The sequence below is a fragment of the Dendrobium catenatum genome, unplaced genomic scaffold (genome assembly GCF_001605985.2).
Source record: "Dendrobium catenatum unplaced genomic scaffold, ASM160598v2 fragScaff_scaffold_847, whole genome shotgun sequence".
Lineage (NCBI taxonomy): Eukaryota > Viridiplantae > Streptophyta > Magnoliopsida > Asparagales > Orchidaceae > Dendrobium > Dendrobium catenatum.
The window spans coordinates 2,436,763-2,457,736 of record NW_021319309.1 but is presented as its reverse complement, the minus strand read 5'-3'; the positions used below and the strand labels follow the sequence as shown (position 1 = coordinate 2,457,736).

Below are 20,974 nucleotides of genomic sequence, written 5' to 3'. Positions count from 1 at the left end.
GATGTCTAACCTTTTTACTAAACCTTACTTGTAAATTTTTCATTGAAATATACGGGCTTTTTGCCCTCATTTTCCAAAAAAAAAAAAAAAAATTTTCCCCTTTTTTCCAAAAAAAAAAAAAAAAAAACTAATAAATATTTAAAAGGATTCTACTGGCATATATATTATTACACGCAAACATACAATTTTTATATATTTTATAAGCAAGTTTTAAACAAGTCTTATATTCTCAAAAATGATAATCACAATTATATAATAAAGTATAATATGCATGAATAATAATTTTATATTCAATGGACTAACATACATGAGATACACATATTCTACTATAATCATAAATTCAATATATAGGAGTTTGTATTAAAAAAAAGGCAAAATTATATGATAATTTATTATAATCATTAAATATGATTAACTAAAACATATATAATAATAACTACATATTGAAAGTATTGTTAGTCTGTGGGGAATCATATTGTGTCGATTAATCATGTTGTATTATTGTGTCAGACCTAAGGTCAATTTCTCATGCTCGTTGGGGCTGCAGGGGTCCTTCCCTTGCTTGAGTTTTGGTGATTCGCACCCCATTTTTTTTTTGTTCCGTACAACACCTCGAAGCTATATACCCAAGCATCCCAATGATGCAAAAATTTGGTAGGAAAAAAAACATAGAGCAAAGCGTCACAACACTTTAAAATAAACGCCACAACTTTGTCAAGCTGATTGGAGATAGTGTATTGAGTGCAGCAGCGCTCTAAACTGGCACTGCAATGCTTCAAGGATGACTGGACAGTTTTTCTTCTCAAGGTTGGCATCCTTTGGTGGTATATAGGAGCTTTTCTCGTTTGTTTAGTGAGTGAGAATGGTATATGTGTGAATAGATGCAATGAGAGAGTGAGAGAGAAGGGAGATATGTACAAATTTTTCTTAATTTTCATAGTGGATTCATTGGTGTGGTGTGACTATGTGATTTTTTTTTCCAGTTTCAGATTTTTTCACATTAAATCTTGATGTTCTTTACTTTTCGTTGCTTTTCTATTTTTTCTTATTTGTTTCGTTGTGTGGTTTACTTTCACATCCCCAACAAATATGACTAGCAACTTATTAATATTTAGGAATCTTATACAAGTAACAAGGATAATGGCCATAACAAAGAACGATACATATTCTCTAATAAATAAAAGTTATTTACTTCGAGTTGGAGCGCTTGAACCATATTCTCCCTAAAATCAAAGAGAAAATGATAATCTCGAAAGTTCTAGATAATATAAGCTTTCCATTCATTACAAGCAAACATTAAAAGGTATTAAGGATAATTATGACAAAATAAGTGTAACCTAACACTCGTAGGTTATCTCGAAAATTAGTGTTGAAAAAAGCTTATAGTATTAACCATAACAAGTAATCTAATTGAAAGTTCAATGTCATTTAAGATTGATGTCTAGGATTCTCTCTAGAGGATCTATTATGATAGGGATTTGTTGCAAGTGTGAACATTGCAAACTCGTTTACCTAGAGAGGATAAAACCACATGTGGAGAGTACGATAATAAGAGTTGAAAAGCACCACACTTGGATATTCTATAAGGAGATAGAGAGAAAAGTAGTGTCATATAAAATATATAAAAGTTTTAAAGCGGTTGATTGAATGGTCCATATCTATCATGGTGATGGCTATGAGAAACTTTTTACCATAGAAGAGTAACATATATTATACAAAAAGAGAGCTCAATTGTTATATTATGGCATTCCTAAGAGAAAGGAATATCATAAGAGCAAAATATATATACATTAAAACAAAAAATAAAGTTTAGTAGAAATATAGTAGAGATGAGCAAGTAGATCCTCTAGGTTCAAGATACCATTAAATCCCAAATGTCGCAATAGTCGTCATTGTCTATTAAAAGTGTATATAATATGCATACATCTTGATATTAAAGAAATAATCCTCCGTACAGGACGTGACAAATCATTATGGTTGTTTCAGTAAAATAATGCAAGAAATTTGCTAAAGATGTACTTTCTCTATTAACTTAAATGAATAGACAAATTAAAATATCAAGTCTTATCAAAGTTCAATATGTTAGAGAACTTGGTAATATAACTTTTAAAAAATTGTATGATTTTCTTCTTATTCACAAACTCGACATCCTTTACTTGAATTTCTTCTAGGCGATTGATCATTCAAACAAACTATTTGTCTTCCTCAATGGTTCTTACCTTGTTAACCTAATTATCATTAAAAATCTAAGTATAAATGTTTTAGAGTTGACTTGCATTATTATTAGCTAAGCTTTGCAATCTATTTAGCTAATGCAGCATCATAATATTTTGATATCCAACAGTGAACAGTTCTTGTAAATGTGTTGTTGTGTGAAATCTAGAAAATTAATGATCAGAATGCTTAAAATCATTTAAATCTTAAAGAAATCAGATGTCATATCTGTTTGAGAAAGATTTCAATTTGATGTCTGAAGAATCGCTTTCTGTCTTTTCATTGCCAACCAAAATGTCTACATTATGAGTGCTTTCAACAGGTTTCATATGCTGTCGTTTAGTTTTCAGAACTGTACAATTATAAGTGTTAGTAATCAGAACTGAGATTGACAATTACTTGTTATTGCCGCTTTAAATTTGATTAAAATTTGGAACATTTAGGCCCTAACTGAATAGTTAATTTTGTCTTCAAAAGCTAAAATTATGACAGAAAATTTTATTATTTTTTCTGAAACAATATTGTATGATCTTAATTTGAGCTATTGAGTATTGATTGCAGTATGGTGTAATCAAGTCTAATAAGTTAAGAATCTTAAATAAAAGAAAGAAAATGATTATAGTTTATATAATTATTATAATAAAATTATTAAAAAAAGAAATTTGAAGATAAATTATAAAAAAATATTTGATATAAATAAATATTTATATAAATTTATTTTCGAGTCCCCTAAGATAAAACGATGAATTATTCTATGCGGATGTCGAACGTCGCTCAGAGCTCAATGAAAATATGCCATGTCATCCCTTGCTGGGTACCTAGCTCGATTTTGGAGGCACGAAATTCATTTCATAAATACGTTTCCTTTATAAGTTATAGTAACTAATGAATATTTGATTATTTCTAGTTGATCGAATATTTGATACTTTATTAGTTTATTCTTTACCAAATGCAATTAATGTACAAAACCAGAAGAGAATCCGAGGTTGTCATGTGTAAACTGCAAGCCTCTTCATCTCAGCGGCTCAAAAAATGGCAAAGCATGCATCAAATGTTGTCATTAAAGCAGCCAAAAGAGTAGTATTTTAAGAGGGAGAAAGATATTTTAATTTTTTTGATTCTCCCCCCGTGGCTGGTCAGTGTCAGCGGCTGGTCACATGGACATCTCTATTGTGTCCAAGGATTGAGCAGAAGTTGTACTGTTGCAGAAAACCCCTCCCCGGCTCCCCCCTCCATTCTCACACTTCCGATTCTCACCATCTTCTGTCTTATATTCTACAGATTCTCAAGTTTTGAATCAAACCTTCGGCTCAACCTCTTCTATATATCTTTGTTCTCGCATTTCCACTTCTTCTCTGTCAACGCAAACAAAAAGAGTTCTTGACGAAGTTTCCTCCTAAACCTTTGCACTCTTTCTTCTCCTCCTCTCTCCCATTACAGAAGGAGCAAGCATTCATCTTGTCTTGCTTTGTCTCCCGCTTCCCTTGTGAAGATCATCAGGTTACTTTTCTCTCTCTCTCTCTTTTTTTGCCCCTTTTGATCATCTTCATCTTCTTTTTCTGTTAATAAGTGGAGATGATGGTTAAAAATGTGTTCTTTACTTTGATTTACCATAAAGATGCGATTTTTTTTTTTAAATTTTGAAGAGTGATTTCTTGCATTTAGCTTTGTTACAATTTGATGTCAGGGCTGCCTAGTCATGTATTCCTGACGGTTTCTTCTTGTTGGTGAAGGTTCTGTTTCTTTTATGTTTGGGATCATGAAGATTATTTTGGTGGGGCTTTGTTCTTTTCTTGCATAATGTTAGAGACGCAGGGGGGATTCAGGCAGGAATGAATTTTACAGCTATATTACTCCATCAGCATCTCTGTTTTTGGCGTGCTGGATGTTTTTTCTTATGTTAGCTACAGTCTTTTCTGTTTTTCTTATTGCTGTAATTTGTAATCTTTTGTTCATTTAATACATGGGCTTTTTGCCAAAAAATATTTCTACCCCCACACTTGCTTAGAAATGGAGCGTAAAAATTTTGCATTTTGTAATTTTTCATTTGTAGATGTAGAATATTTCCTTTTTTTGGCTAGAATTTCCTCTTTAGCTGGAGTTTATCCCCTTTTGTTGTTTCTGGTTGTCTTATTTCCTTGTCTTCTATATGTAATGTCATATGCCTCTTAGAAGCCTAAGCAATGCTTGTTTTTATTTTATTTTAAAGCTGCCTTCTCATCTATTATTTTGGCAAATTTCTCTGTTTTAACTCTTTCTATATTGTTTTTACACCAATATATTACAAAAGAAATCGTTAGCTTCACCCATAACCGCGTTAAATTTGTTGCTTTTATGCATAAATATAGAAAAAAATTGTGTTTTTATTGTCCACATAGGCGCACAGAAGTTGCAGAACCAAGTATTCTTTTCTTGTCACTTACATATAAGTGATCTCCATTGCCCTCTGTTCATCAATCTACAGATGGAGAAGAATACTTCCGTAGTTCATGGGAGGATAAAGAAGAGGAAAACATTAGAAGAAGCTCATTCAAACCCTCCTTTCTCTTTTGATGAACTGAGCCAAGACTTGCTTGAGATAGTCCTTTCATGGCTCCCAGCCTCAAGCTTCCTCCGCCTGCGTTCAGTGTGCAAAAGATGGAGCTCAGTTTCGGTGTCTCCAACGTTTAAAATCGCATGCTCGCAGATCCCTTTCAGAGATCCATGGTTCCTTATGGTTGATCATGAACTCAACCAATCTGTAATTTTTGATACCAGCGAAGGGAATTGGAAGAATCTCATTTGCCCCGCCGGTTTCAACCAAGTTAAGCGAATCGCCATTTCATCCTGTGATGGCCTGGTCTGCTTCCGCCACACCTCGGGGGGCTTTGAGGTTTGCAATCCGGTCACCGGAATCTGCCGCAAGCTCCCTCTCCCTGACTTTGCTCAGCCTCTTCATGCAGTTTCCATGAGCTTTGACAAAGACTCGTCTTTCTCCTCTTATAGAGTTGTATTAGTTTCTGGTGAATTGCCAAACCTGTCTTTCAGAATGTTCAGTTCAGACAAAAACAAGTGGGAGGAAGAGGTAATGTTAATAAGACAGGCAGGGGATTCCTCTGAGACAGATATTTCCGGTGGCGAAACGGTGTATTTTCTCAGCAAATCTGGTGAGGTTGTGGCTACAAACATGCTAAGGAGCCCATCCAAAGAGTTCTCATCAGTGTTAGCAATTGAAAATGGTGAAGAGATTGTATATTTTCTCAGTCAGTCAGGCACAGTGATTGCTTGTAACCTCAATAAGAGGAATTTCTATGAGCATCCAAGGCTTCTGCCTATCTACTCTGAGTACTCCATTGATGTGGTTGTTTGCAAGGGTGAGATGATGGTCGTCGTTCTGTCAGAATTCCTCGAGACAGCCAGCCTTAGAGTGTGGAGATTCAGTAAGGGGAGCAAGTCATGGCTGCAGGTGGCGGCGATGCCGCCGTCCATGTCTCATGAGTTCTACGGTAGGAAGGCTGACATAAACTGTGCTGGTTGCGGCGATATGATCTTTGTTTGCTTGAATTCTATAAACTTCAGTAGCTGTGTAATCTGTAATGTGGTGGAAAATGTATGGAAGGAGCTGCCAAAGTGTGTTGTGAATGGGAAGGCTAAGGAATTTGTGTCTGCCTTCTCTTTTGAGCCAAGATTGGAGGCCATTGTATGAGTGTTATCTGTATTGCTTTTTGGCACTTTGATTGCTTGTGTTTGATTCAATATAGCATGCAAGTTTTTTGTTTGTTATGTAAAATGACTTGACAAGTAGCTTAAAGATCTCAAAATGTTTGATTGATCACACGAAGGAAACTCAAAATATGCCCTCAAGAAAGATTTTGTATGTACAGTTTATTCTTCAAAGTTTGTGTTGAGATTGAGTAATTGTGTTTCAGAATACCACCTTACTTGAATGTTAGCGTTATCTCTTTGCATTTCACCATTACTGTACTTGAACATGTTTTTTGAATGATTTTGTAGAAATACTACCTGACATGAGAATATACTTCAAATAATTCTTTACAATTAAAATCAGCTGATAAGAGAAGAATTGAGGAACCTAAGCACTTGTAGCTGTTGCACGATTGTCTTCAGTTTTCAATCTTCTGCATAGCCACTGCTCTTATCAAAATCAAATCTGTAAAAAATTATTAACTTCACACTATATATGCTTTAGATGTAACAAAAGATAAAATTTAGACAAATATGTTCAGTTTTATTATGAAAACTTGATTCTTACTCTGATAGATAGCATTCTATCACTGCAGATTACAAACTTCTCCTGAGCAGTAAATGAAGGTTTTTTGCTGGAAAACCAGGATATAAGCAAAATCAAGTACGTATTCCTTCTCAGGATTAAACTCAAACTATTAAAATCTATGAACTTTCATATCCATCTAATGCCAGAGATGCATCTGTTAAGGTTTTATTTGGGATGTCTTTTTTACTGTTTTTTAAAGTAATTTTTCAGTACAAAAATTAAAATTTTTATACTAAAAAGTTGTTTTAAGAAGCAATAAGATAGCCGTCCCAAACGAAGCCTACGTAGGCAGTCAAAATATCATTAATTATGTGGAAGAAGACTTTGTTAAAATTAATGTCTATTAACTTAAGATTCATTCACATTTAATTTTTAAAGATGGTGATTACATTATTTAATTTTTTTAAGATTGGGGCTACATAACTCAATTCATATTTGATTTTTCAAGATTGTGACTATCAAAGTCAAGCTTCATTAAATTCAAATTTGCTATATATCATATTTAATCACTATATAAAGAGATGGTTATATTATGATAAAGCATCCCATAACAAGAATTAACAAAGAGAGGAGAGAAGTGGAAGAGAGGAGAAGGGTGTTATCCAAGAAAGAAGAAAATTTTTGGGTGTTTGCAAGTGGAATTTCTTAGCTTCTTTTAGAAAAGTCTCAACTTGACAAATTGGTATCTTTATTCATATATCTAATTTTGTATGAAGTATAATTCTCGTTTATCTCTTTTGAAGTTTAATAGATTATTTAATCTCTATGTGATTGCAGACATAAGCTTGCTTAAGACCAATAATGTAAATTTTGGTGTTCTCTTCTGTGGCACTTGATCTTTTTTGAAGTTACTTTGTGGTTCATTATGCTTGTTTTTAAGTTTATAATATTCTCTCTCCTAAAAATTGATATATAAGTGAGTTATGAAAATTACGATTGCCATAAATTTTGAGATTAAGAAGTTTAATGGCTCAAATAGTTTTAGCTTTTGGATAGCCAAGATGTGTGATGTACTTATCTAGTATGAACTTGTAATAACACTCATGAGGCATAGCAAAGATGGTTGAAATCATGAGTGAAAAATATAAGATAGAGATGGATGATAAGGTATTTTGGGCGATTCAATTGTATCTAGCTTATAAGGTCATAGAAGAGATAAGTGCAAAAGGTGTTTTGGCTTTAACTAGAGTCTTTGGATATGATCGAATGCCTCTCCAATGAACTTCAAAAGAAGCAAAGACTCTTTATTACAAATATTGGAATGCATGTCAATTAAATCATATTTGAATGAGTTTAATTCAATCATTTGAGATTTGAGGAATATTGATGTGATTGTTGATGACAAAGATCAAGCTTTATCACTATTATGCTCTTTTTCTCTCTCTTTCAAGCACTTTCAAGATACCATATTATATGATCATGATATAATAAGCTTAGAGGATGTCAATAATTCACTTCTTTTAAAAAAAAAGAGACCATTTATAGTCTTTAGGGAAATGATAAATCAATTCAAGGTTTATTATAGGTTAAAAAAAGATCCTATGAGCAAGGGTTCTCTTCTAGTCATGGGAGTAAATCTCAAAATAAATTCAAAGAGACTATTTATTTCTATTATAAGAAGAAAGAGTTTGCAAAGAAGAACAACTTTACTTCTAAAAAGGTCAAGCAAGAAGCAAAGAATGACCACTAAGGCTTCATTTGGGATGGCTTTTTTATTATTTTTTTTAAGCAATTTTTTAGTACAAAAATTTTAAATTTTTTAACTAAAAATCTGCTTCAACAGTAAAAAAGCTGTCCCAAATGAAGCCTAAAATGATAACTCAGTTGATGTAAACATTATTATATATTTTTTCGAGTTATGAAATTGGTGATGCTCTTTTGGTGATTAAAAATAATAGATGTAAAGAGTAGTAGATTCATGACTCTGTTGTTTTAATCACATGTGTTCTAAGTTGGTGTTGCAGAAGATGAGGAGTGAATACCACAATGACGAAACAAGCAAGAAAGTAAAAGCAGCGGAAAGTAAAAGACACCATGATTTAATGTAGAAAAATAAAAAACAGAGAAAACCCATGGAGCAATGCCACACCAACAAACCCATTATGAAAATTAAGAGAAATAAGTGCATATCTCTCTTCTCTCTCACTCTTACCTTACTTCTCTTCTCATATGCACTGTTCTCACACTTGTCATAACTGAAAATACAAGAAAAAGACAAGTAAAATAACTCTAAGGGATACAACCCTTTAGAAAATGAGAAAAAAAATTGTCCAGTCCATCTCGCAGTGCTGCGGCGTCAATTTGGGATGCTATGACACTCAAGTATCTCTTTTGCACCACCGGAGCACCTTATCTATACCGTTGCGGCACTCTGCTCTTTGTCGTTTAGTGTTGGGGCGCTCTGGTACATAGCCTCGGGGCGCTCGTGTGACAGCCCAAACACTTAACTATCGAGATATTTTCCATTTTAACCTAAGATTCTCACAATTTTATCATGTTGGTGTAACTTTCTAGTAGGTCACCCATCTTAGAATTGCTCCGGGATGAGCATGCTTAGAGAATTGCAAAATCAAGTAGCACCACTATTAGACCATTGCTTAATTACCCCTGCCAGACCATTTACCATCTACTATTGTTAAACCATCACTCAACCACAACTCTATGACCACTACTTGACCAATATTTTCAGACCACCCTTCCCCATCTACTATCCTCCAACCACATTCACCCAACTACAGTCCTCCAACCAATTTTACTCTGCTACAATCCTTAGACCATCATCATCCGTGTACATCCATCTGATTGTCATCATCCAGTAATGATCCTATGAGCATCTTCACCTTAGTATGGTCCTCCAAATATTATCTCATAGATAGGAAGCTTTAACTACCATGACCCAACAATAGTCCTTCAACCACTCTCTCCTGATTATAATCCGTAAACCACCATATCCCAGCTATGAACCTCTAACCTTCATACCACTATTACCTTAATATATTCATTTGACCATTATCACTTGACTATTTTCCTCCAATCACTATTGCTCATCAACAATCCTTTGACCACAATCACCGAACTTTGATTTTATGACAATCATCATCTAACTTCGATCTTCTAAATTTGACCACCGTTGCTTGAATATAGCCATCCAATTAATATCATTGTACTATAATCCCTTGATCATTGTTGCTTGTTTAAGATAGTCATTTGATCATCATTGCCTGACTACGATCTTTCGACCACTATCACCCAATTATATTTCTCTGACCACCATTACCCTACAATGATCTTTTGGCCATCATCTCCTTATTACAATCCTCCAAATATCATCACATAACTATGGTTCTCCAACCATCATTACCTGACTAAGACCTTGTGATCACCATCATCCAACTATGATCCTTCGACAACCTTTTCCCAACTAAGGCCCTCTCACCATCATCACCCAATTACGATCTTCTAACCATCATATCCATATTATGGTCCTCTAACCATCATCACTTGAATATTATCATTCAAACATTATCCATCATTGCATTGCTATGATCCTTCAATCATCTCTGATCAACTATAATCTTTTAAAAACCATTACCAAACTACAATTGCCTGACTACTGACATTTGATTATGACCCATCAATTTTTATTGCATGACTACAATGCTTCAGCCACAGATGCCAAACTTTGATTCTCTAACCATCCTCATACTATTTCTGTCATCTGACCACGATCACCCAACTTCAACCCTCAAATCATCGTTGCCTGAGTTTGATCATTCAATTATTATCCCCCAAATCCAACACTCCAAACATTGCTGCCTAAATAGGTTTCTTTGACTATTATCATCCAACTACAATACTTCAACCACTATTGCTCAACTAAGATCCTCTGACTACCATCGGTGCATTATGTCCTCCAACCACCATTACTTTTCTACAATCCTTTGACCACCATCGCTCAACTATAATCCTCCAACTAGCATTCCCTAACTACTATCCTTATCCCACTGTCACTCGACTATAATCCTTCAATTATTTTTACATAGCTATATTAACAACGACTGACTTCATCACCTATCTTCACCAATTATATCAATGCACATCATTACTCATAAGACTGAAGCATGTCATTAACACTAGTCCCAATTCATGGAATTAGCGGCATGACTTACACTTGGTTTCTTTGTCTTTGATCTTCCTTTCTCAAAGGAATATGATCAAATAAATATGAAATAATTTTTTACGGCCACTCTATTGCCAGAGCACCTTTCTAACATCCATCATGATTTTTTTTTTTATATAAATTATGTCAACTATATTATATGAGCTCCTTTTCTAATCACAATGAAGGTCATACTTTATAATTGAGGATTGATGCTAGTGAAATTATTTCAACAGGGTCAAATCTAATAATTTTTCTCTTTTCAAGGACTTTACATGTAAAAAACTCTGATATCTCTTATAATTCTTCTATTATATGTCAGTGTGCTACTTCTTGGTATAAAACAAAAATGTTAATATCTCTGCTATTGCAAATAATCTAACACCGAACAATAAAAGTGTAAATCTAAAATTCAAGTATCAATAACATCAATAAGTTTAATTAAACAAGTGAAACACAAGAGTCATTCAAACTTTTCTCAATAATGGGAGAATTAAGCTTCAAAGTCATAGGTTATGCTAATCACTTAAAAGGTTTATTAAAATGGGCTTTAATGCCATTAGTGGTAGGGAAAAAATCATTTCTTCTTGAAATAATTCAATTTGATTTTGAGCTGAAATAAATTTTGTTATAATTTGACCCGATTCGATCACAATTTAATTAGGCATTGCAGATTAACTTTGGTTTGAATTTAATTTGAATTGAATAAAAAAAAAATCAATGTAAATTTCATTAATTTTTTATCTACTAAGACAAATTTTTAGTCCAAAAATATATAAATGCACACAAACATAAAAAAAGAAATAAATATTTATATTTCATGGATAACATATGTTAAGCTTCTCTTCTTTTTTACTTTATAATCATGTCTTTATCCCATATCTGTATTAAGTATCATAGCAAATAATAAACTCTTTGTTATTTGATATATTTCTAAACTATTATTAAATATCTAAATTTTATAAATGATTTTTTTTTATAAATATTTTATAAAAGGATAGCATGAAACACTAGTTGAATTTGGCATTTTGTCATTAATATTTGTATCATACACATCAAAATATATTAATACAAAATAAAAATAAAATTTTTATAAGAAATTTGATATCAAAATTCTTATTTTTTCTAAATATAAATGAACCAAAAGTATTAGTAAAATGACATTGCTTTCATGGGCTGGACTAATGTTTAGAACATAGAAGGCCCATTCGTACATTTTTCTTACCTTATTTGGGCTGTCATATAAGGCCTTTAAATATAAAGATTAACCCCAAAAGTTTAATTGCTTCAGTTCTGTTTCATATTCGAGTTATAAATTGGAATCTGTTTAAAATGAATAAAATTAAATTGAATTATAAATTTATAATAGCCTTGAAACATTTTTTAATAATCTAATTGAAATTAAATGGTTAATCTTAAATATATAAATTTTAATGTTTCTTACATATGCAATTTACCTTAAGAAGAACTAAGATGAAAATGAGTTGATCCAATACCATTCAAATATGTTTTTTTTTTGTTTTACCGCAAGTAAGCTGCATTTTTGTCGCCAACCATTGCCAAGCACTGCCACCTACCATAGCCATCGCTGTCGTTGGCCAATAGCCATCCATCATCTCTCGCCGCTAGTCACGTGCTGACCGTCAACCATTGTCGATGCATGCCCATTTGCAGATTGCCAATCATCGCCGCAACATATGTCATTCTTAACCGGCTCTATTGCCATCGTTAGTCAACAATTGATCATTGTCATCGACTGTCATCAAACATCATTACTTCACATTACATTCATTTTACTTTAAACTAAACAAAAAAATAACCTCATCTATTTTTTTTACGCACTTCCAAACAAATTCAAACATTTCAAATGAACTAAATACATTCCTTTTACATAGCTTTGATAACGCAATAGATAACTAACCTAAAATATTTATGAATAAGCGGAAAGGAGTTAGACAACTTAGGCTTCGTTTGAAACAGTTTTTTTAATGCTTTTTAAAACGGTTTTTTAATATAAAATTTTTTAATCCTAAATATTTTTGCATTAAAATATTGCTTTAAAAAATAACAAAAAAAAAAAAAGAATGTGTTTATTATTATTATTATTTTTTCATTATTTTCTTTGTTGCGCTATGGCAAATGAATTTATCCTCCACACAGTCACCAACACAAATTTCAAGCCCAGTTTTGATAGAAGAATAGAATAAGGAAAAGGATGATAACAGAGAAAAAACAGCTACAATATAGAGAAGCAGATGAAGGCAACATATATGGATATAAAGTAACATAAAACATATTTTAATAAACTGTTTCTTAAAATAGTTTTTTAATTAATTTTTTTTATTGTTTCTTAAAACAATTTTTTATAAATAAAGAAAAAATTGACTAAACAGTTATGATTTGTAGGAGTTTGCCAGAAATGAACATTACTGATGGCTTCCCTTGTTGTCATCACATGTTGTGAGCTCGTTTACAGTAAGACAAGCTCGCTTTCCAACTAGCGAGCCGAGCTCAATAAGAGCCTAAACTCGACATGACTTGACTCGTTTATACCCCTAGAGGCTCCTGTGCTTAAGTACCACTCTCATCAGTCTCTCTTGGGAATTAGAGAGAGATTTCTATTAAAAAAATATTCCAATTACTCTTAATTCAATGCATCTTAATAAAAAAATATAATTTCAATACATATGATTTACTCAGCATTTCTAAGTTGCATGCATTTAAAAAACATTCAACTAAACAGCACCAAATGCATGAGATCACAATATAAAAAAGTATGATGGTTTCTTTCTCTTTTTTCTCTAATCCAAAGCTGCTTACTGTTGCTTTGGGAAGCAACCACATGAAGCATTTTGATCTCCCAAGTAAGAGCTTTGCTGGCTTCTTCTCATCTTCTGAGCTTGTTCTGCTGCTTTTAAAAGCTGCTGTGAGTGCTGTAGCAGTGCTTCAGCTCTCCACTCTTCAGATCTCCTGTGAACAACAGCCATTCTCTTCATCAGCTTCTCTTCCAAGTTTGATCTCATGTTCTGAATCTTCACCTGCAAAAGAAGATGAGATAGATTTTCCCTCATAAGAAATCATTTATCATATAGATTTTTAATACTAGTATTCAGATCAATATAAATTATTAAGCAAATATTTTGAGCACTGGGCTTACTCATTTGGCTTGAAAATGAACTCTAAATATAATTTTTGTTGATAGTTTGAGTGAACTAAATCTTAAATTCACACAAGTCATATGTGAGCATCGAACCCAATATTTTTTTGGTGGAAGCTTAAGCTACAAACATACAAATTATGGTTTTATTTCGGAGAACTTTTTGGCAGTTTTCTACATCAGCTTTTTGGTACAAATTTTTTTAAAAATGATGAAAAAACAGTGACTAAAAGTTGTCTGAAACAAAACATAAGATGTGATGCATCTAAATATCAAAGAATATTTAAAAAAATTTATAATTTTTATGTGGAATAATAAATATCAATATTAAGATTTCTGTCATTTGTTTATTTATGATTCCTGAATCTGATTGAGTTGACAATTTGACATTAAAAGATATTAGTGTAATTTGATCTTTGTTTTGATTGATTTTATAAAAGTAAAAAATTACATTAATACTTGTTGTGTCCTGGAGTATTCGCGGCGGTAGAGAAAATATATAGTTTAATGTCTTAGCATTATACGAAGATCCACCACACAACCAGATAAGAGAGAGAGTGTAACATTCATAAGGAACACCGGAGTTTTTACGTGGAAACCACTGAAAAAGGGGGAAAAACCACGGGGCCTGACCCACTTTGAATGAATCCACTAGTATTTGCAGTCGATTACAAATGAGGTCCTTCCTTGGGAGAAGGCCTTGGCTTGATGGTACAAATGTACATCATATAGAGCGCATTACATAGTGGGAGTTACAATAATATACATGTTTGTTTGGTTGGAAAGGTCATAGTTGGCACGAGACGGAGGTCCGAAAGATCGTAGTTAGTAAGAGATTGGGGTTGGGAAGACCATTGTCTGTCGACGTAGGTCGGAAGGACCGTAGTAGGCGATAGAGGTCGTGAGGACCGTAGTCAGCATGAGATAGGAGTCTGGAAGACCATAGTTGGTAGGAGGCCGGGGTCTGAAAGACCGTTGTCTGGTGATGGAGGTCAGAGTGACCATAGTAGACAACGGAGGTCGGGACAACCATAGTCGGCAGGAGATAGGAGTCTGGAAGACCGTAGTTGGAAGGAGACTGGGGTCTGAAAGACCGTTGTCTGGTGATGGAGGTCGGAGTGACCATAGTAGGCGATGGAGGTCGGGAGGACCGTAGTCGGCAGGAGATAGAAGTTTGAAAGACCGTATTAGAAGGATGGTACTTCGGTAGAACTCCGGGCATCAGGTGATGGCCTGGTGGAGCTCGGGGTCTCAAGTGACAGTCCGGCGGAAGTCCAAGCTTTAGGTAGTGGCCTGTTGGAGCATAGAGTCTCAAGTGGTGGTACAATGGAAGTCTGAACCTCAGGTAGTGGTCCAGTGGAAGTCCGGACCTCAGATGGTGGCCCGGCAGAAGTCCGAGCCTCAGGTGGTGTCCGGCGGAGCAACGGCGTCAGGCGGTGGTCCGGTGGAGGCGAGAGCCTTAAGTGATGGTTCTGCGGAGCAAGGGCGTCATGCGGTGGTCCGGAAGAGGTGAGGACCTTAAGTGGTGGCTCAGCGGAGCAACGGCGTCAGGCGGTGGTCCAGCGGAGGTGAGGGCCTTAAGTGGTGGTCCGGCGGAGTAACGGCGTCCGACGAAGTAACGGCGTCCGGCGGAGGTGAGGGCCTCAAGTGGTGGTTCGGCGGAGCGACGACGTCAGGTGGTGGTCCGGCGGAGGTGAGGGCCTTAAGTGGTGGTCCGGCGGAGCAACGCCGTTAGGCGGTGGTCCAACGGAGGTGATGGCCTCAAGTGGTGGTCTGACGGAACTCCGGCGGTGGTCGAGGAGGTAAGGAAGCAAGAGCGATCTCTGATCTCTCTTTTTTTTTCCTTAGGCTTCCGAGGGTCCCCTCTCAAGAGGAGAGAGAGCTCTATTTATAGATTTTGGGAATGACATGACCCGTAAATAGGTGGAGGATTAAGGGTAAATGGGGAGTGGTCGAATGAACGGCCGATGTTGAATCCCTTGATCATGCACCGTTCTTTAGACATTTGAAGACTTTAATGATGTCAGAATTTTGGGATCTTGGGCTCGTTGGATTCGTCTCGTCGAGCTGCTCGATTCGAGTATAAGCTTGTTATGTTTGGAAACCGTTTGGTAATCCAATTTGTGGTTTGAACCTTCCAGCAGCGCTTCGGGTCCTTGATTTGGACCATTTGGGCTCGGATTGAGTCAAATTTGGTGTCGTTGGGTTCATATTTCCGAGACGCTCAGTTCGACTGTAAGTTCGCTGAAATCGGATTTCGGATGGTCTCCGAATTAATTTTTGAAGTTTCCAACTTGATTTTGTATCGAGATCCGTGCCCGATCAAGATAATTTTTGGATGACGTATCAATACTAAAATATCAAATTTACAATCAATAATCAAATTGACACTTTAACAACCAAATAAATTTAATTTAATTCAATTATTTTACTTTATCCAAATAATACATCTCTCCATTTTCGTGTCAACTCAAAGCTTATAATGATTAAGAAAAGAGCACTATTGTTGCATTCAAAATTCAACTACTATTCACATGGGATTATTCTTCAAACCCTTGATGATAATTAGTCTCCTCTTCTTCTTCGAGGTTGTTGTGATAATTGGTGAGATTATAAAAGAAAAGTCAAAATCGGTGGCTTTCTTAAAATACTATTAACACTAATCTAATGGGGAATGGAGGATTAGATTATCTTAATTAAGTTTAGTAAATCATCACGTGAATGGTGGGAAAATTAAGAACAGGCTCTATGGCTAGTAAAGGTTTGCCTAGTTTGGAGTGTTAGTGTCTCGAAGAGGTCAAGCCACAAGCATGCTTTCCAGCTCTTCAAAAACAATTCCATGCACCAGTTTCAATGCTGGAAAAGGACAAGTGTTACTTTATAATCATCACATTCTGACACAGAGAACCGTTCGATTTTGCGACTGTAAATAGTAAAAATGCAGGGTGAATTGTAAAAGTGCAGTGGTGAATAGTAACTACACTTTTACTGCTCACAGTTACAAAATCGAATGGTTCTCTGCATCCAGACCCCGCACGTAATAATCTCTTGACAATGTAAGGCTTTGTTTGCACGTTTTTCTTACTGTTTTTTAAAGTTGCTATTTAGTATAAAAATTTGAATTTTTATATTAAAAAGTTTCTTTAAGAATCAATAAGAAAACAATCTCAAAGGAAAACGAAACCTAAATTGAATAATTTTTGCTTCTTGAGTGTCAGTTTTCCAACTTGATTGCTAAATTTACAGGCAGAAGGAGGGCATGAAATTACCTTTGAATAGAGCAATTGATTAAAGAAACTGACAAACAAACAAAAAGCTTATAATCATCACATTAACGTGAGAAACTTTAAAAGGAGCTTCGGAAGGTTGGTCGGATGAGGGCAGGCATGGTTCTCCAATAAGCAAAAATAGTCTGTATTAATATTCTATGAAGAATACTTTCATATTTTCAAGGATATAAAACTCTTCTTTCGATATATAAGAGGAAAAAAAATCAATTACCTCAAGTTTTTTAGACTTTTCTTCAGTCTTGGCAGTCTGAAGGTTAACCCAAGCTTGAATCTTTGCTTCTTCTCTTTGATACCTGAGGAAGAAAGTAGATCAGAATTGCATAATAAGAATAGAGAAATAAAAGAAAGTAAAATTCAGATTAGAAATTCACCTAATGCAGCTCTTGGCTCTCTCCTCAGCTTCCCATAGTGAAGCTCTGGAGTCTGCAATGCTCTTCCTTCCATCATTCATTTCACAGTGTCTTAAACTCTTTGAAACCTCTTCTTCCTCTTCTTCCCTTGAGTTCCAGCTGCAGACCGTAGAATCATACTGAGCACTGAACTCAAGCTTCGCAAAATTGAAGTTATGGAGTTCAGAAATGTTTATTTTAGTACTGGAAGCCACCAAAGGTCCAGACCTGTCAGCAGGAGTATTATGCCTAGCTGGAGAAGAACTCTTGATGGGAGTGTGGCAACTCGAAGTGTTCAAACTGCAAAGCGGAGTTATCTCAGTCCCAACATCTCTACTATAAAGCTTTGAAACTGAAGTTTCAGTCTTTTTCGAGGATTCAAAGTGAGAATCCTTCAGAAAAAAATCTTCTTTGCTTGTCTCAGGACATAGGAAGTTAGATAAGACAGGTTCTGCGCTATCTGTGAATTTATCTGCAACGCATCAAGAAAGGTAAAGGGAGTTTTTTTTTCAAGGAATAAAGTTAAGCTATGCCATGGCATTGTGAAGTGATTCCAACCTTTCAAGAGAGCTTCTGTGGAGATACGATTAAGAGCTGTATGTGTCTGAGTAAGGTTTTGCTTCTTTGCAAAGGCCTCAAAAGCTTGAGCTTTCTGTCGGGGAGCTTCATTTGGTTTGGAAGAGTCTGATGATTCCCAAGGTTTGATTCCATGCGCAGGAGATTCATGGCAGGAGCTACTCATCAACCACTTCTCTGCATTATCCCACTTAGAAGGAAAGCTCTTCCTATAAAGGTTTCCTGTGCTGAAGCTGAAGACTGGCCGGCCAGGCGTCGAAGGAGTTTCCAGCCTCCTCTGCAACCATGCAGAGCCCACTCCTTCCTTCCTCTCAGCAGAATTCTTCAGAAGTTCAATACTCTCTTTAGACTCCATTGCTGGGACTTCCTTCACAAAATCTGAGGTCTCCTTTAGGTGCAGCTTACAACATGGACCAGAGAAAGTGTTTTTACCCTTCGCTGGTGCGATTGAAACTCTACTCGCCCCCAAACTTCAAATCTAATGACAATTACAAAAAGAAGGGAATAATCTTTCCCCTACGAATGGACTAGAAAGCAAAGGAGAATTAGAGAAATGCAGGGGATTCAAACTTCATAGTGTGAAGAAGCTCAAGAGGTTTCAAATCAAGGTCCCCTTTATCCAATGGGAAATACTTGTTGGCCTAAACATATGTGGATTTATATAAACAACACTTAAAAACTTAAAATTTCTTCTTTGCATATATTAAATAAGCCTTTAAATGCAAAACTGTTCTAAACTAATTTCATGAAAAAAAAAACTCTTTTCGTTAAGATTTATCTCTCTCTTTATTTTAAATGACAATGGGGTCTAAGATAAGAGTTTGATAAAACTGTCTCATCAAGTTGCTTTCCTTTGCATCACTTTCTCATATCTAACTCCGATTAGAATATCACTACACATGCTTTCTTTAATACAATCCGTAGGGGCTTATGCAATCTTATTAAATTCCCTGGCTAGTTATGATGTTATTTCATAGGACAAAAGAATATTAGCTGGATCAAATTGATTTGACATAAATGTTATATATTGTGCTTCTCTTTATTTTATTGATTGGCTTAAATGAGGGGTTAAAAATGACAGATGAGCATCTATTTAATATTCTGATATTATTCTGTTAATAATGTTTAGCAAGTTTTAAAAATTGGATCGGACCGGCGGCCGGAGATTCTCATAATAACTGATCTCGACTAAAACTGTTCAGGATTGGAAGAAAATGACGGTCGAACCGCTCACCAGACGAAGCTGAAACGATTTTGGAAAACCGGGCAGAACACATCAAAGCCAAATTTCAGCTGTTCAATCTAAATCTAACATGGTAACAGTCGTTCTTCCCTTTTGTTTATTCACCTGAACCCTATCCCTTCCGACTACTGCACTCGCATTTGGCTCCCCTCCATCTTCGTGTGAAACTCATCCCCGTCACGTAGTCGTCCCTGGCCAAAACTTCTCGACAATTTAGGTGTAGAAATCTTCAAAGTCATCGTCATCATCCATGACAATCAAATTTGAAGAAAGAGGCAATGAGAAGAAGAGAGAATCACAAGGATCCACACAATAGGAAAAGAGTTTGGCTCAGCAAATTCGATACACATCGGAGGAAGTCGCCGTCGTCAATGACTCTGCTGTCGTGAATCTCAAAGCTGAAAACGACATCACAGACTTTCCTCCTGAAAAGTTGTAGTCGTCGGCGGAGACTATATCAACAAAAAAGAGTGTCGAAGAAACCTCCAGACCGTTCGCCTCTCCAAAGTCCGTTCTCCGTCTAGCTGTCGACCAGACACCTTTCGACTGCATTGGTTATGGTGAAGTCAATGCCTACGAGGATGCTAGTTGCTCAAGCTGCCGGTTAAATTCTATAAGATCCCTAGCGCAAAAACTGCAAAATATAACCCTGGTAGTTCCTCAGGTCTGGCCCATGATCCTAACATTTTGATCCAAACTTTTAATTGTCCACCCTTCACGGTTTAGGTGTGCTCGTCTTCGGCAGCCAGAGCTTCTCAAAAAACATATGATCATTAATTCAGGCGTGCTTGTTATGGATCTGTAGATCGGCGTCAAGTCGAGGTTTTAATTTTATACATGTTATTGCTTTGCTTTGTTAGAAAACTATTTGATTTGGCCATCCTGTGCGGGAACTAGGAGTAGCGAGATGGCCAGTTCATTTCGTGCGGGAACATGGGGCTGCAAGGTGTGTCATCGCTGGCCGAAACTTCTCAACGATGCAGGTGTAGAGATCTCCATAGTCGTCGTCGTCATCCATGACAATCAAATTTGAAGAAAGCGGCAATGAGAAGAAGAGAGAAATAACAAGGATCCGCAGCGGATGAAGTCGTCGTCATCAATGACTCTGCTGTCGTGAATCTCAAAGGTGAAAACAGCCTCACAGACTTTCCTCTTGAAAAGTTGCAGTTGTCGGCAGAGGCCGTATCAACAGAAAAGAGTGTCGAAGAAACCTCCGGACCGTTCGCCTCTCCAAAGTTCGTCCTCCATCTAGTTGTCGACTAGACACCTTTCGACTGCATTGGTTACGACGAAGTCAATGTCTATGAGGATGCTAGTTGCTCAAGTTGCCGGTTAAATTATGTAAGACCCCTATCGCAAAAATTGCAAAATCTAACACTGATTGTTCCTCGGGTCAGACCCATGATCCCAACATTTTGATCCAAAGTTTTAATTGTCCACCCTTCACGATTCTGGTGTGCTTGTCTTCGACAGCCAGAGCTTCTCATAAAACTTGTGATCGTTAATTCAGGTGTGCTTGTTGGATCTGCAGATCGGCGTCAAGATGAGGTTTTGATTTTATAAATGTTATTGCTTTACTATGTTAGAAAACTATTTGATTTGGCCATCTCGTGCGGGAACCAGGAGCACGAGATGGCCAGATTATTTCGTGCTGGAACTTGGAGCCGCAAGGT

The 20,974-nt window shown here is 35.8% G+C and overlaps 2 protein-coding genes across 2 annotated transcripts; one reads left to right on the top strand and one right to left on the bottom strand.

The window, feature by feature from the left end:
• Positions 1-3,355: 3,355 nt before the first annotated feature.
• On the top strand, positions 3,356-6,054 carry LOC110113615 (F-box only protein 13-like). Its single transcript, XM_020846260.2, has 2 exons — positions 3,356-3,714; positions 4,679-6,054. The coding sequence occupies exon 2, from the start codon at positions 4,679-4,681 to the stop codon at positions 5,897-5,899; it is 1,221 nt and encodes a 406-aa protein (XP_020701919.1). The 5' UTR covers positions 3,356-3,714; the 3' UTR covers positions 5,900-6,054.
• Positions 6,055-13,462: 7,408 nt separating this feature from the next.
• LOC110113652 lies at positions 13,463-18,413 on the bottom strand. The gene is made up of 4 exons (XM_020846313.2): positions 18,041-18,413; positions 17,465-17,954; positions 17,305-17,386; positions 13,463-13,684 (listed from the first exon to the last, which is right to left on the bottom strand). Exons 1-4 carry the CDS (start codon positions 18,411-18,413, stop codon positions 13,463-13,465), a joined length of 1,167 nt encoding a protein of 388 aa, XP_020701972.1.
• Positions 18,414-20,974: the final 2,561 nt, after the last annotated feature.